Source organism: Coffea arabica, chromosome 3e (genome assembly GCF_036785885.1).
Source record: "Coffea arabica cultivar ET-39 chromosome 3e, Coffea Arabica ET-39 HiFi, whole genome shotgun sequence".
In the NCBI taxonomy this organism is placed as follows: Eukaryota; Viridiplantae; Streptophyta; class Magnoliopsida; order Gentianales; family Rubiaceae; genus Coffea; species Coffea arabica.
This window is the reverse complement of record NC_092315.1, coordinates 2668026-2684698: the sequence shown is the minus strand read 5'-3', so window position 1 is coordinate 2684698 and position 16673 is coordinate 2668026. Positions and strand designations below refer to the sequence as shown.

The 16673-nt window shown below is 37.4% G+C and overlaps 4 protein-coding genes and 1 long non-coding RNA gene across 7 annotated transcripts; 2 read left to right on the top strand and 3 right to left on the bottom strand.

Annotated features, from left to right (window-relative positions):
- Positions 1 to 15: 15 nt before the first annotated feature.
- On the bottom strand, positions 16 to 1667 carry LOC113737131 (probable aspartic proteinase GIP2). Its single transcript, XM_027264390.2, has one exon. It carries the CDS (start codon positions 1648 to 1650, stop codon positions 328 to 330), a length of 1323 nt encoding a protein of 440 aa, XP_027120191.1. The 5' UTR covers positions 1651 to 1667; the 3' UTR covers positions 16 to 327.
- Positions 1668 to 3520: 1853 nt separating this feature from the next.
- On the bottom strand, positions 3521 to 5129 carry LOC113738209 (probable aspartic proteinase GIP2). Its single transcript, XM_027265441.2, has one exon. It carries the CDS (start codon positions 5070 to 5072, stop codon positions 3744 to 3746), a length of 1329 nt encoding a protein of 442 aa, XP_027121242.1. The 5' UTR covers positions 5073 to 5129; the 3' UTR covers positions 3521 to 3743.
- A 360-nt stretch (positions 5130 to 5489) lies between these two features.
- Positions 5490 to 9043, top strand: LOC113734080 (dual specificity protein phosphatase 1-like). Of its 3 annotated transcripts, none has more exons than XM_027260405.2 (6): positions 5490 to 5881; positions 6664 to 6898; positions 7011 to 7146; positions 7580 to 7700; positions 8199 to 8344; positions 8616 to 9043. In XM_027260405.2, exons 2-6 carry the CDS (start codon positions 6791 to 6793, stop codon positions 8639 to 8641), a joined length of 537 nt encoding a protein of 178 aa, XP_027116206.1. In that variant the 5' UTR covers positions 5490 to 5881; positions 6664 to 6790; the 3' UTR covers positions 8642 to 9043. The 3 variants fall into 3 exon arrangements, with proteins under 3 accessions (XP_027116206.1, XP_027116205.1, XP_027116207.1); XM_027260404.2 differs by having other exon boundaries at positions 5491 to 5881; positions 6661 to 6898; XM_027260406.2 differs by having other exon boundaries at positions 5492 to 5881; positions 6722 to 6898.
- On the bottom strand, positions 8488 to 10776 carry LOC140038844 (uncharacterized). Its single transcript, XR_011842383.1, has 2 exons — positions 9500 to 10776; positions 8488 to 9348 (listed from the first exon to the last, which is right to left on the bottom strand). It is a non-coding gene; the product is annotated as an uncharacterized lncRNA (long non-coding RNA).
- LOC113733773 (transcription factor MUTE-like) lies at positions 10705 to 12671 on the top strand. Its single transcript, XM_027259950.2, has 3 exons — positions 10705 to 11013; positions 11262 to 11663; positions 12282 to 12671. The coding sequence occupies exons 1-3, from the start codon at positions 10918 to 10920 to the stop codon at positions 12378 to 12380; spliced, it is 597 nt and encodes a 198-aa protein (XP_027115751.1). The 5' UTR covers positions 10705 to 10917; the 3' UTR covers positions 12381 to 12671.
- The last annotated feature ends 4002 nt before the right edge of the window (positions 12672 to 16673 follow it).

Sequence of the window (16673 nt, the reverse complement as noted above, 5' to 3'; positions counted from 1 at the left end):
CCACAAAGGCCATCCTTAGTTACTGCCTCGATATCGCAGGCTCAAGTTTCGTTAGTCTTCATAAAATGTACTAAAACAGTTTGCTTTAATGCTAAATAGTGAAGAATATCTTGAATCCGTAGATGTGACAAGTAATCATCATAAATGCAATTTTTCACGCGGCATCAGTTGGGCTGCTTGTTCATTCCAGCAAACTATTACACAAACCCCCACACCACAAATTTTCACGCGGCAGCAGCTGGTCTGCTTATTCATTCCAGGAAACTATTACAGAAAATAGTTGTCTATTGCCTATGGATTGGAAATTGGAAAATGAATCGAAGCTCTTTAAGCTCGAGATGTGAAGTTGAAGTTGGCACATGTTGTTTGGCGAAACAGAAGTGAAGAACTGAATCCCAGCCTTGAATTGGCAATATCAAATTGCAGTAAATTCTCCTCAATCTGATATCCTCCAATGACAATTGAGGTGGTAGGTCTAACACCTCCATCAACAAAAGCCAGACAAATAACATCCTTGTTCACCTGCACCATTGAATTTGCACCAAAAATTCTCCAAAACACATTGTTGCTTTGCAAGACAAGATCAATGGGAGGAACTGCTGGTCCAGCGCGTGTGCTGCCAATACTATTAGAGCTGAAACATGTTCCAAAAGGAGCAACTGATGCCACCCTAGTGACATTAGAAAGCTCTTCAGCAAAAGCCTTGGAAACTGCATTATATATTGAAGTTTCCATAACTGTATAAGCTCTGCCAGTGCTGATTTTAGTTCCACCATTGCCTCTCTTGTCAATGGCCAACAATTTTCTATTGACTGGCACTGCTTTACCATTGATATTGATAGCTTTCACCCCAATGAAGTACTCAGAGGATGACTCATTTAAGTAGGGGACGTATCCAGTTCCAAATGGATTAATAAACAATGGAGTATAGGTAAGAGACTTGGAGATATCAATATTAGGAAGCATGATATAAGGGCCATCACCAAAAAATACAGCACCTTTAGAACTCGTGGAAGCACTCAAACATATTGCAAATTTTCTTGCGAAGCCAAAAACCCGAGCAAACTGAGAAGGGAGTGCTATGTCATTTCTTCCCAAACCTGCTGTGCCTTTAACTCCACTAGCAAGACCTTCAGTGAGAAAAGTTGGAACACAGGTGAAAATGAACTGCGGTACCTTAACAAATTGTCCTGGATTGAATCCATCAGTTGATTGGATTGATACCACGTCCTCAGCAATTTCACCACCATCATATAAAGTGTTAATGAAAGGATTTTCAGGTGTATTCAAACATGCATTCTTGTTGCACCCTGGCCTTGGTGTTGGGGAGGAGGTGCAGTTATAACAGGTATTAGGCTTGGCAATTGTGCATTGAGGTGAACCGCAAATTGCTGACCGATAAGTTGAGCTCGTGAAGCCTTGTTCACAGTCTACCCATAAGGTCTGGCCACCAAGATGAATGCTTAGTTTTACAGGAACAAAAGGAGTTCGCTGGCTAATTTGGGTAAGGTATTGGGAGGATGACAAGTCTTTTGTTACTGGGAGCACAAGTGCCTTGGGACTAAAGGAAGTTTGGGCTGTGGAGATAGAGATGAAAAGGAAAAGAGAGTAGAGTAAAAACTGAAAGATATTGCAAAGATTGGAAGCCATGGAAATTATGACTTGAACAGTTTGGATGCATAAGCTGGAGACTTGTTATACGTGTAGTTGATTTCTTCTAAATCTTCTCTGGAGGGTACTGTTAGGCATTGCTAATTCTGGTAAGTCCCTTTCTTATCAAATTGGATGGTTGACTTATCATGTAAGTCAACGATCAAACTACAGCTTGTCAACTTTATAGAAGGACATGAATGTAGCGTAAGACAATACAGACCACAGGGATGTTGTACATTGGAAAAAAAATTAGTCAAAAAATTCTAGTTGGTCCAAATCTGCTATCGGATTTCATATTAAAAGCATATGAATGTAGTGTAATACAGCACAGACTAGAAGATATTGTACATTGGCAAGAATAGTGAAAGGTGCTAGTTGGTCCAAATCTGCATATCTGGTTTCATATTGAGCAAAGACTGGGGCACATGACAGATCAGAAGTTGAAACATTCAACATACAGTACTCAGCTCCAAGTTCCAAGTAGTTATCATGCTTTTATACTTAAATATTTGGCTCTGGCAGCTGAAACTGAAGGAGTTGTATCCTGTTTCACATTTCTCATGTAATAGATTAAGTTTAAACGAAGATTTTAACTTTGTTAGAAAATGTAGTCAAATTCCAGTTCCAACAAATATCTTTTATTCAAAAGCAGGAGTTACAAGTGGAATTTATTAGCAACTGAGATATTAGAAGGAATTCACTCGCTAAGAAATCACTCCCTAACTTGTTTGTTGGAAGACTTTTCATCTCTACTACCAATTTTTCAACCTTTAGAAGTAAAGTAGAAGTTGGGACAAGTAGTTTGGCGGCCCAAGGTTGTAGACAGGAACCCCAACCTTGATCTTGCTAGATCAAATTGCAAAAGCGCATTCTCAAGCTGATATCCTCCTATTGTAATAGATTCTGCAGGAGAATTTACGCCTCCATTTACAAATCCGAAACACAAACTTCATTTCCAACAGGCACTATTGAATTTGCTCCAAAAAAGTTCCAAAAAACACTCCTGCTTTGCAAAACAAATTCAATTGATGGAACACCAGGACCAACACGTATAGAACCAAGGCTTTTTGCACTATAACGTGCCTTAAATGGTGCCACAGCTTTCACTCTAGGGACTTTTGCTACTGAATCAATGAAAACATTAGTAACAGCACCGTAAATTGACCTTTCCAAGACTCTGTATGGAACTGAAACAACAGGGCCAGGATTTGATCCATGAGTAGAACGAAGGGAGATGACATCTTTGGCAAGCTCACCAATGGTTTGAATATGAACTATGGTGTTTTCTTGTGAGACTTAACATGCATGGTTGTTGCAGGCTGGTTTTGGACCATCATGGCATGTGCCGCATCCAAAAGGGGTATTGATAAATGAACAGAGAGATGAACGGCAATGGACACGCTGATATGTTGAGCTGGTGTAGCCTTTCTCGCAACCGACCCATTAAGGATTCGCCACCAAGATCTAGTGTGAGTTTTATTGGCACCAGTGGAGTTCTTTGGCTGATTTGAGAGAATATGAAAAGGAGTATGGTTTCTGATCCTATGGGTCTTCAGACGTTCCAGTATTAGAGATGCTGCCGTTGCAGGTCAGTTCCATTGAATCATATGATCAGCTCATGTTAAACTGACAGGTGAATATTTGCATGCAGGAATATCGGATTCCTGAATAGGATTTTCTGGTGACGTATTAGAGTATGCAGCCACCGACTGGTTCTTTGGAGCCTACTACAACGTTTGAGCAAATGGCTAGTCCAGATTGCATAGTGATCAATTGATATTCTGAACTAAACGCATTGCAAAACAATGATGATATTAATCGCGATTGGTCAGAAACCACAAAATGTAAGCACAGGAGGACCGAGATATTAGAGACTAATGCTCAGTATGAATTAATCACGATGCATCAAAGAAAACTTTTTAAGTTACACAGAAAGTTTCACAAGTAATTCTACAAGCTCTCAGTAAGGGATGTTATATTTTGATTCAGCTAAAATCCTAAACAGCTACTTCCAATGAGTTGGACCCTAACATGTACAAGGGTCATCTGTCTCCTAAGTCACATCTAGAACTTTTCAACAAAACCAAGAATCAAAATGCTTCCCTAGGGATATAACTTGACCTTAAATTAGAGCAAGTTGTATGTCCCATCGCCAAAGCAGAAAATCCTAGCATTTTAGTTCCAAGTTTGAACTCCAGCAAATTGTCCTCCAATTGATAACCTCCTAGTACGACAGAATCCTTTGAGCTCGATCCTCCATCCAAGAACCCCAAGCACATAACTTTATCATTAACCTGCACCAACGAATTCCTCCCCTCAATTCTCCACTTAACCATCTCACTTTGCAGCACAAGATCAATAATTGGCACATTAGATGCATCCCTATTGGCCTCCAACCCTTCTGATCTGAAGCAGATCCCAAATGGTGCCACAGGAGGCGCCATGGTCATGTTCATACCAATTGCTGCCTTGATATAGGCCTTAATAAATGTATTATACAATGTGCTGACCATGGTGGTAGAGGGAACTGTTGTGCTGATTTTGGTCCCTCCAACACCTTCTTGATTTACCGATAACAGCGATTCATTAATCGACAACTTCTTGCCGTTGATTTTGATGGATTTCACATTAATGTAGTAACCTTGCACCTTGCTACCTTCTCTAAAGACAAGGGGTGTGTACATTAATGACTTTGCAACGTCATTATTATGAGGTAAAACATAAGGAATTTCGCCGGCGATCAGAGCCCCATTTGATGATGACAGACACAAAGAAAATGTCCTCTGGAAGCTAAATGCATCAGCAACTTGTGATGGTAGTGAAATTCTAGTGTTTCCGAGGCCTAACACACCTTTGACACCATCACCCAATCCCCGCAGTAATAATGCAGGCACATATGAAAACAGAAAATGAGGAACAGAAGCTAATCCTGTCTTTATCCCATCAGTGACTTGCACAGCTATGATATCTTCTGTTAACTCTCCTCTGGTGACCATATTTGTGATGGGATTTTCTGCTTCAAGAGTACAAGTATTGCGACTAGTCCTGCTGGGCCTGGTGCAGCTATTAGCCTCTGCCAATGAGCACTGCAATGAAAAACAACCAAAGGGCCTGGGATGCCCAGATGAAGATAGCAGATGGGCAGAATCAATCCAAGAAGATGAACCAGTAATATCTATCACAAGTTTGGTTGGAGCGAGGGGTTGATCACCAATGTATATTTGTGTCACGTACTGATGTGTTGCAATATCTTTTGTCACCGGAAGAATTACAGAATTTGGCAAAAAGGGTCCTTCTTTGGCTATGGTAACAGTGCAGAAGCAAATCAGAACAAGGGGAAAGAGCAATCGGGCATTGGAAGCCATTGAAGAAAATAGTCGAATACTGAGGAGGAGGGAGACAGAAAGAGGGGCCTTCATTCGTATTGGCGTCGCTATTTCTAAATTCTAACGTGCTGCGTAGGGGCGCCGCGACTGACTGAGTTGGTCAATAGTCATCCGCTGTCTAGTGGGCCTACAATGCTAAAGAAAAATGGGAAGTGGATAAGGCCTGGGGGGGTTTGGGGGGTTTAGTAGTTAAGTGCTGCGGAGCACTTCAAAAGTTGCCGGCTTTTGAAGTGTCTTCGCAGAGTCCATTTATCGAAACACTCATACAAAAAACTGTGAGTTATGAAAGGGATAAGGCCTTAGCCTTTGCTGAGTAGATTTTGTATGCTTTTCTGCAATTCCAAGCCAGAAAGCTAGGGATCAGATGCCTCTGCTATCAGAGGGTACTTGAAGGTAGACATGAGGTGTTTCACAAATTTTATTAACAGTTGATCTTCATTTTGTTTCCTTTAAGGCATGTACAAAGACATCTTGTAACCAATAAACAACTTTAAAATAGTGGGGAATTAATTGCCAATTTCACCTCTGTAAAACAATTTGGGATTAAAAATAAGAAAGTGAAATGTTTTCAACGTGAAATTGCCAACTCAAAATGAGAGAAAATAACAGAAAGATAAAAACAGAGAATATGCCAATAGGCAGTAGGCCAGATCACTAATAGCTGACAGAGCAAAACTAGTGGTGGACTCTAAAGAAATCGACTACAAAACCCACTCAATCAAAATTCTTTCTTAACCATTTCTTCCTTACCACAAAGCGATTGGTTCAAGAGGTTTCTCCACTTTCATCTATACATTGCAATTCAACTACCAAAGCAGATTCCCCTCGCATCATACCTAACTGTGAGTTTTTTCTTCAGATTATCAAGAATTCGTATTATTCATGTGGTAATGTACATCTTGGCTTTCTGAAGTATTGGATGATTTGGTTGTCTTTTTCCTTTTTCCCTCGTTTTGATTGCCAACCAATTAGTAACCTGTAGGTGTAAATATATGGAATTTTGAGGTATTCTTTTGTTCTTGCTTTTGGATTTTGCAATAGCCGAGATAATATTTTGACCCCTTTGATCTGATTTGGCATCAGTTTCGACTCCTGGTCGATTATCAAAATTGATAGGAATAAAAAGATGCGATTTTTATCTTCAATTTTTTATTGCTGGTACAATTAACTGAAAAGGAACTGCAGAGCCGAAATTCCTCATGTTTGATAGTGTATTACTAACACACGGTGAAATCTTACATGCCCCGGTTGGTCGAATATGTTACTTCCTCATTAGGTAGGAAGGTGCGTGTGCGTGTGCGTGTGTGTGTGTGTGTTTTCTTTTTTTTTTTTGTTGGTGATGGGATGGTTTCAGAAAATAAGCACAATAGAAGTTGGTTTCTTGACTAAGTAAATGCCAATGATCTAAGAAAATTTGCATCTTTTCGAGTGTCAAGAATAACTTAGCAGTAGCAAATGGAAAACCTTTAAAGTTGGGTGAAACAGCTGGAATGGAGCTCTATGTGTAGGTTATTGTTTCATGGATTAGGATACTCATCTTTTATTTTGTATTTTTTCTTCTTTCGAATTTGTTCATTTAACTTGTTTTGAGATGCATCAACAGTTTGCGTGTCTTCTGCAGCAGGAAACTGATATATACTGATTACACATCGTATTCAATTTTGTTTTGGAGAAATTCTCAGAACTTGGAAAGTTCAGTACTTTATTGGAAGAAAAAGATAAAGAAATATCAACCAATTCGTGTTCTGAAAATGGATCGATTCGATGAAATGTATAAAGAACGCATTGCAGCATTATGGCGAGCAATGTATACTACAAAATGCGTCAGAGAGGACAATATTCCGAGCAAAATTGAAGAGGTAACTTGAGCTGGACTTTGTTTAGTTTTTCTGTTGTGATTAGTTGCAACCTGGTAATTGTATACTTCAAATGGATATCCTATATTCACGTTAAAGTTCTGATACTTATCAGGGTCTCTACTTGGGTTCTCTTGGAGCTGCCAGTAATAAGACTGCATTGAAAAGCTTAAACATAACCCATATTCTGACAGTCGCAAATTCTCTGCCCCCTGCTCATCCGAATGACTTTGTCTACAAAATAGTTAGTAGTAAGATTCTTCAGAGTATCATATTTCTTTTAATTTTAAGCTCAGATGATCTTTAATCCTGGTATGAACTGAGTTTTTAGTTTTTGAATGAGAATAATTCTTCTGTTATTCATAGCTTAACAAGTTGCTTATTTTTTCCTTTTATCGTCATTATCCTTCCCTCTATTTCCCCCTCCCCCCCTCTTCCTTCGGGTGGAATGGGGGAGTTCTGGAGTTGATATAATTAAGAGGGCAGAACGTTTGTCTTATACAAGTGCCGTATGTCAACTCTATGCTTTGCTTAAAGCTGTTGATTCTCCCATGCAACTCATATCATCTGTACCCAAATAAAGACTTCTTATTATTGTATTAATGAGATCACTACAAATTTTATTGTCCATTCTACTAAGTAAGATGTTATTGATCCTTTTCTGTTATATTTGAATTGAGACAGTACCAGACAGGGAAGACATAAATATCTCACAATATTTTGATGACTGCTTTGAATTCATTGACGGAGCTAAGAGAAAGGGAGGTGGTGTTTTGGTACATTGCTTTGTGGGAAGATCCAGGAGGTAATATTTCTGCTTTGGGACTAAATACTTAAAGGTCTTGCAGATGTATTTGTCAAACAGCCACCACAAATTGGACTTTGCACCTTCTGGTGGTTTGGAAGAGGTCATTTTTGGATTATGTTTTCTACAACATGCCAGATAGCAATATAGCATTTGAGAAGTAACTTATTCTGTAATTTAGATCTGAGTAATAGAAAGGGAAATATTTGACTACTTATAGTACTTCAGTCATGCTTTGGTTGGACTTATGAACATTTAGAAGGAAAAGATAGCTCGATGATTAGATTAGTTAACCAAAAATGGTAACCAGACTGCTTCACATTTTTAATAGTCCTATGTTCTAATTTTAAGTGATTTTACATCTTGTATTATGAGCTTTTTTTGATGCCTCGAATCATTTAATGTCTTGGTCTCAAATTAGTTGAGGTTGTCTTTTGTGTTCTACAACATAGAACATGATGAATTGGAGCAAACTCAGGTTAGATGTTAACCTTGCAGCGTCACAGTGGTTGTTGCTTATCTAATGAAAAAGCATGGTATGAGCCTATCTCAAGCATTGGAACATGTGAGAAATAAAAGGCCAGTGGCATCACCTAATCCCGGTTTTATGTCGCAACTGCAGAACTTTGGGAAAACTCTTAAAGGTTCGGATTCCCTTTTTTCTTTTTGGGTTTAATATCAGCCAGACATGATATTTCACCTTTAAAGTATATGGCTCATTGGCTTCTACTTTGTTGAGTACCTTCTTCCTGGCCAGAGCTAGTAGTACTTCAATACATAAAATCCATTTTGCCAGTGGTAGATGTTTTCTCTTGCAGATATCTTTATACATTTGTTGCTCGAGCTTTGCTACTTGAAGAAATTTTCTTTGACTAGATGATCTTTTCTCTTGTTGCCAACTCTTTTGAAACGCAGGCTCTCAGTCTACAAGCGAAGTTTAAGTGCGGAAGCAATCAATTAGCAATACCACTTGAAGACAGTCAAGACAGAAGTTTCATGTGTAAAGATCTACATAGCTCAAAATAAACATCGATGTCATATGAAAATTGCCCTGAAAAGGTCATGAACTTGCCACTTTATTTGATAAGAATAAAGCAAGAGTTCTGATTGAGCATTCTTCTTCTTCTGATCCTATCAATCAGAAGATCAGAAGAAGATGATAGCCTCGACTAACATAGACATTGAGTCATTGACCGAGGATAATAGCCTCGACTACTCAACTGAACCAGATTGATATAAGGCTTGCTAGCCGAGTTTAGATATGTATCAGTTCCTGTGTTCCTCGCATTCTTACCTTGATTCTACCTAACTGCACCTGTTATAACATCCTATTCTTAAGATCATTATGGGCAAATGTCAGTAGTAGTTTAGTACAGCTTTGGAATTCAAAGAAGTCTAAACTACATAGTTTGATGCGGTCAAAAAATATTACAAGAGTTGTGAGCAACTACTACTCTTACGCTGGCACTAATTAAAAAAGAAAAAAGAAAAAAGATGCAGTAAGCTCGGTTACATATTGGCAATTTTTTCCATGTCTTTAACTTATTAATGCAACAATTTCCAAAAGAATACATGTTCATGCAATATCCGAGCCAAGATGCCAACCCTCTTAACAATGATCACCATTGTCCATGCTTTTGCGAGTCCCCTAAAACAATAGACGCAAATGATGAGACTATGGCAAGGTAAGATGAGAAAAATTGCTTGTAGTGCTCATACATGGTAGTAGTGATGAGCAGTAGTTTGAAAATTACAAGTCTATGTGGACAATGCCATGCAAAGGAAAGAATTCAATTTACCCATTGGGGTCCTCCAGAAGACAACTTGTCATCCACAAAATCCCCCATCCTCAGGCTTCAGCCGCCAAAAGTCCTCCATAGGGCCCATAGGCTAGCAGCAGAGAATTCAGTGACAGAATTATTGGTGGGACACTGGGCCTGCGGCTCTCCAGTTCACACTATTCAAATCTTGATGAACGTATTATTATTACACAATAACGCAAGGGTTTCCTCCAACACACTCTACAATGCAGTAAACAAACAACATTGCATTGCAGCACCCAGCTTTGTAACCTTTGAACCAGGCTACCCAGCTAGACAGTTACAAAGAAACAAGGCTACTGCAGTAAAATTTAATCTGAGCGAATGGCGAAAAGGTGAAGACAGTGGACATTAGACAAACCCTTTTTCTTCATTTGGCAAAATTTGGTTTTGGTCAGCATAAGAAACAAGAGGTTGGCAAACCTCACTACAATGGGACTTGCTAAATTAAAGATTCTACTGTATTAACGCTACAATTTATTTCAACTCGAAATGTATTTTGTTAACACTAAAATATTACGCAGGCAGGCATATACAATCTTTTCTTCCCAAGACTTTTCTGTACTAATTGACTAGCTGGTTTGCCTTGTAAGCAATTATATACCAAAACCTTGCTTCAGCTTCAAATTTATGTTAGTTCATCTCACGTTCGTCTGGATGAAAGGATAAAATACAGTTCCGTGTCGGTTAAAACCCAGTAAAAAGTATGGCAAATGTATGACCAGTACACCTATATATGAACATTAACTAACTTGGAGTTATCTATTTAGCAGATGGATCAGATGAATAATGTTCTTGTAGGAAAAATCTGATACTTCATCTGATCAGGGACTTAGAGAAGGCATCCGGCTTCCAACTTGGCCTTGGACAAAATATCAGAAAGACGGATGGATGGTGAGTCGGAAGAGATGAAGGATGGAGCGTGGCACGCATGAAGGGAAGCGGAGGAGCAGGAAATATGCATGACAATGTCACAAAGGATGAGAAGTAGTGGTAGAGCTACTACCTAAGTATTAACCCCTACTGCTGTATTTTATCTCACGAGGGGGAAGGCGTAATTGTTGCGTAGATAATAAACGTGAGATGTAAATATTCACATACACTGCAAGAGAGAGAATGACAAGGGGAGTAAAACTAATTAACCTCACGAGACTGCAACATTTTGCATTTATTATATACTACTACATCAACTTTAGACCTAGTAGAGATATCCTCCCGTCCCCTCTTTCTCTATTCACTAGGTTGATATGATTCTTTGACATGTATTTTTGCCTATATATATAGGGGGAAAGAAAGAAACTACTACCAATTTGGTACAAAGGAATAACAAGAACGCAAAATAATTTACCTGAGCTAGCTTTGTTTCTCAGCTGCCAAGAACTCCAGCATCGCTAGTCATGTCTCACATAGCTGTGGAGAGGAACAGGAGAAGACAAATGAATGAACATCTCAAGGTTTTACGTTCCTTGACACCTTGTTTCTACATCAAGCGGGTAAACTATTCCTACCTCTTTATTCCCCATCCCTTTTTGTTTAAGGGTTTTTGATTTGGAAAGGTTTCGCAGTGAAATTATGCCAATCGATTTTGGTTCGAATGATTGTTCAAATAATTACCACCTTATTTAAGCTACTGGAGAGCGGCATAATTCATTAATCTAATCCATAGGTATTGGTCAACTTATTAACTGAAATTTTGGGATGCCTTAACATATTGAAATGTTTTTGTTATGTGATATTGAAGGGAGATCAAGCATCAATAATAGGGGGTGTAATTGAATTCATAAAGGAGTTGCACCAAGTTCTACAATCCCTAGAGGCAAAAAAGCGAAGGATGAGTCTGAGCCCTAGTCCTGGACCTCCTGGTCCTAGCCCGAGGCCAGTCCTATTACAGCTAAGTCCTAACTCTGAAAGTTCACTTGGAGGGCATGATAAGTTTAAGGAAGTCGGAACATGCTGCAACTCTCCGGTGGCTGATGTGGAAGCAAAGATATCAGGATCAAACGTTATCTTGAGAACCGTTTCTAAGCGAATTCCTGGTCAATTGTCAAGGATCATCAGTGTGTTGGAGAAATTCTCCTTTGAAATTCTCCATTTGAATATCAGTAGCATGGAAGATACTGTTCTTTACTCTTTTGTCATCAAGGTATATGTGCTATATATATATAGCTACTCTGATCATCCAATATCAAGAGCAGTGCTAGCTATGCAGAAATTGATTGCAAGAAGATATACGGTGGAAGGGAAAATAATCTCTAAAATATATATGGTCAATCACCTTTCCTTATTTAGTAAGGATTTATCACATGTATTGCTTGCTGATTCAGTAGGTATGACATTATTTCGTAAACAATGACGGAGAGCTGAGGCAACAGGCAAGCTATGTAATAGAAACTTCACCTATACAATCAATATCAAAGAAGAAAATTAAGCGAACAAAAACTAACATTTTTTCATAGGAAAAGAAAATGTATAGGAATGAATACTTGATACTCTTAATGATCAATCAGATAGTATAACACCTATAACATAGTACGTAGTATACAGTATGGTAGTTAGATATAAAGCCAACAACGATTTCATCCATATTGGCTTTAACCCATTTAGCATTTAAATTTACAGGACGGATATAATAAGAGAAATGTAGGAGTACCTTGTATATGTTCATGGATGAACATATTCATTTTTTAGTTCTAAGTTACTCAATGGTTTTGCCTCACTTTTCTCCTCTTTTTTCTTTTGCTTTGTGATTATTTCACTGCAGATAGGGCTTGAATGTCAGCTGAGCCTGGAAGAACTTGCAATGGAGGTTCAACAAAGTTTCTGCTTCCAATCAGTTTATGCCAAGGAAACTGTAGGATAGGAATACTGATCATCGAGAAAATTTATGTAAGTGGTATATGTCCTCCCTTCTTCGAGGACATCCCATGAAACTGGGACCTAAGTGATATAGCATCTTTCCTTGTATAGTAAAGAAACTGCCATCCTGAATGCATTTTAATGCATACAACATGGTACTCTTTACTAAATAAGGAAAGGTCAAGCATTACCACTAATGGTACATATTAGTGCTCTAGCTAGTATACTAGATAGGTACCCTAACGGCAATTTCCACCACCTGAAAGAACACAAAATCTAAGTCCACTTTTCTGTTTTGTAAGTTGTATCAATCATAAGGAATGCTATCCATAAATGATATATATATATATATATAGCAAATATGAGCCCTTGTTAGTTCTTGAAGCTGCTAATGGAGGTATACATACAATCAATATTGTAGCTAGCTAGTACAATATTCTAGCCGTCAGTTGAAGTGTGCTATTTCTTTTTCCATCATTCTCCCCACAAATTTTTCATTTTAGATTATCCCCCTGAGAAGATTGCTAGGGCATCACTCAATCTTAGAAGAAATTGAGTGGCTGGTAAGGGAAAGGTCCTATGGAATTTATTTTCAATTGTACTAACCCTCAATGATGTTACAAATAAAATGTAAACAGCTAATTGTGGGGAGGAGAAGACTTCAAGTTAGTTTCAGAAATTTTCAATACGTCAATTCTAGCAAAAAAGAAAATAGACAAAAGAACTGGATAAACATCTTCTTTCTTCAAACTAATTCAAATCACTCTAAATTGCAATAATTACATGATTGTGCTTAGCTTGATCCCCCGTTACGAAACCTTCTTAAATCGATCAATGAGATTAAGTAAAACTCAAATTTATAATCAACGAATTATACTATGCAAAAATGATTTTTTGACCTTTGAATAAAATCTTAAACGCTAATTCAAATTTAATCAGTATGTACTGAATTAAGTACCCATATTTGAGAGAAGACAAGGTTCCGAGGTGGAGCTGGGCTAAGTGAAGGATCAAACAGAACTTATCATGTCGGACTCCACAAAGGCCCATACAGCAACTTCCTTGGAATGTGGAATCTGACTCTATTAACGGGCCAAGGCTATCCAAGTAGAAACCTCTGTACTATTATGGCCCAGTTCGTGGATTCTTAACTCCAATTGCAATACAGAGAACATCTCGTCCAATAATATGTTCATAGCCTCAACGAAAAAAAAACCATCACGACTTATACTTGTACATGATTTTTTTTTTGACTGACAACGTTCAAATTCAATCCTAGGTAAAATGCACCAAAATCTTGCCGCATACATTGAAAGAAAATTGGATAATCTCCATCCACAAAAATCATCATATGATATTGCCGCAACATAATTGGTGAGACGTTTCACTCGTACTCGCAATTGATAGGTCAATGATTCGAGTTGGGTAAGTGGGAAACTGCTGTTGATTTTTCTTTTGATAAGCGAGGAACTATTGTTGATCTTTCCATTCTTTCCCCCCCATACAAAAAGGTGACTTTTTCGGTAATAAATAGTGGAACCTGGGCTGGGCTAGAAGCCCATTTTGTCTGCTTGTCCATTTCCAAGTGAAGAATACCTAGCAAGAGTAGAGACACGACACCTCGACTATGCCATGCCGAATCCTCAAAGTAGTGCGACTTAAAAACAGTTTCCTTCTCATTCAATCCGGTGCTATAACAAATTGGGACGTACAAAGTTCTTTAATTAGTTAATGATATTTATTTCATTTTTTCCAGTATACGAAATTTTCTTATGATGAGAATTTTTTTTTTTCCCTTTCTTTTGTTGGCCTCTCTATTCAACATTCCTGACTTAACTTCAGAATTCCAGACTGAGCCTCCCTATGTTCTAGGTTTTTAACAACGTATGTAGAAGTGTAGGCACCATAGGCCGGGCTCTTCCCTCTCAACAGAATAATTGAGAATGGTCCCATGAACAGAGATTTTTGAAGGGAATCAAAACTCGTTACAGTAACCTTATCCTCATGATTGCTCAGTCACATGAGATTAGGAAAATCATTCGTACCATTATTTTTTGTCTATTGTCAATCCTCACATGCAATTTTTGCCAACTTCTTGTTCGTTATTATAGTGTACCAGTAAGAAAAACGTATCGTCTTGATTCATGGCCCCAATTTCACATGATCAGCGGACTTATTAGCTACCAGCTTGCTCACACTTCCATAGTGAGTTTGCCTTGACTGGAAAGAATTTAGTTAGTTGACACTTTTCTATCAATTTTGAACATTACTGCTTCATCCGACATGACATGGTATGTGCCAAACCTAGGTGATACTGCACATGAAAAACAGCAATTTTCAAGCGATGTTCTTTCCACTTCGCGGATAGGATTTGGTTTATCTGCAACTATAATTGTTAGTGCAGTTATAGAGAATGATTAATGGCTCAAGTCGACCAAGATAAGGGTCATTAATATATACTTGAATTAATCAGATCAAGTCAACCAAGAACTAGGTAACCATCGAGTTTTGATCTAATGGAGAATTTCTTGGAATGCATTAATTAGGTTCAAAGTCCACTTAATGCATTATAATGAAGTATTGTGTTTCTTGTTTTCGAAAAATCTAGCGAGTACAAAAGTGTCGAGGTTCACACCACACTAGTGTGCTTCTTGTTAAGTCCAGAGGTTCACGTTCTAACACTCGTACAAGTCAAGTTTGGCTCCCCCTCCCCTATAAGATAGGAAAGTGTAAATTATTGCCATTAGAACAATAAAAAAAATCTTTTTATACTTAAAATTTGAAATAAACGTTCGAAATTAAGTTGAGCTGATAGTGATCCTAAATTACAAATTAAATCGGACTCTGCAATTGCATAAACCTTTGATCTTAGAGGATATGCTACACAAGTAGAATCTCAATTACTTGGCTAGCTAGTAAATTGGCTGTTCAAATCCTAACAAAGGCACAACGTGACACTTGATTCGCGCATGCACATTAGAAAATCAAGCAACCCCCACAAGCTTCTTTGCCTTTCATGAGAGTACCAGTTTCCTCACTGTGAGGTTCAGAGTTTGAATTCATTTTGAATTTGATCTTTTACGAGAGTACTAATTTTCTCGCTACAAGATTGAATTCTGAATTTGATACTTCGGGTGACGAGGATATGAAAAGCTTAGTTATTATATTTGGCCTAATCAGGCAGTTGAACCGGTCAAACCAATGGACTTGTCATGAAATTAGGCCAATTTAGTAATTGGATCGAAGTTGCAGATGATTCGCTTTAAACTGTTTAACCTTAACGGTCGAATCGGTGACCCGCTAAACCTGGCGGTTTTTAAACTCGGAGAGTTTTGAAAAATTTTTTAAATTACTTTTGGAATAATTTCAAAAACCTCCCCTGAACGACAATACTACCGTTAAATATTTTAATGAAATTCCCTTGTTTGGTATGCTTATACTTAGAATGACTTTAAAATTATTTTTTCATTATTTTTTCTTCTTAATTCCTTTTTATTTTAATTTTTTACCGATAAAATTGTAAAATTACCACTATTATCTCTAATTTCTATTGTAACCAAATGTCGAACTAATGATTTTTTGATGAGTTAACTTTATACGTAATTCGATGTTTTTTTGCTAACCTTTGTTCTCTATTTTTTGATAGTAAAATTAACAATAAATCAAAAAGAAATTGCCCAAAATCATTACTAAATTATGATAATCTCATTACTCAAAAAGTTCATAAGTTCTGAATCAATTATTTTAAAATTTTATTTTCTATCTTATAAATCTAAATCCTTAATAAAATACCATCAAAAGTATCCTATCATAGTGATAAAATTATTATTATTATAGTTGTTTATCAAATAGTAGGTATGGATATAAAAAATTCGGCACCTTTTCCTTATAATTACATTAGATAATTATATAATTTTATAGGGAAGTAAATTAAAACTCATTACACAAGGGCATTTTTGGGTATTCATTTAAAAATTTGATCAAGTTAATATTATTTTAAGATTTTGTTACTAAAACTATCAAATCAAAGGAGGTATGCATAATTTTTTAAATCTCAGAGAAACTCAGTGAAATTGTCAGAAACCTCACGAGAGGTTTCTGAAATTATCCCATTACCTTTTTACCCAATTTTTTAATTTGACCAACCACACCAACGTAGGTATTGTCGTTTTTTTGACAATTAGATGAGAAAAATTGAAAAAGGGATTTGAGAATTATGGTTTTATTTCTTTTTTCCACATTTATATTTGTGTTTAATATCAATATGAATTTATGAACTAAGAAACATGTATGAATG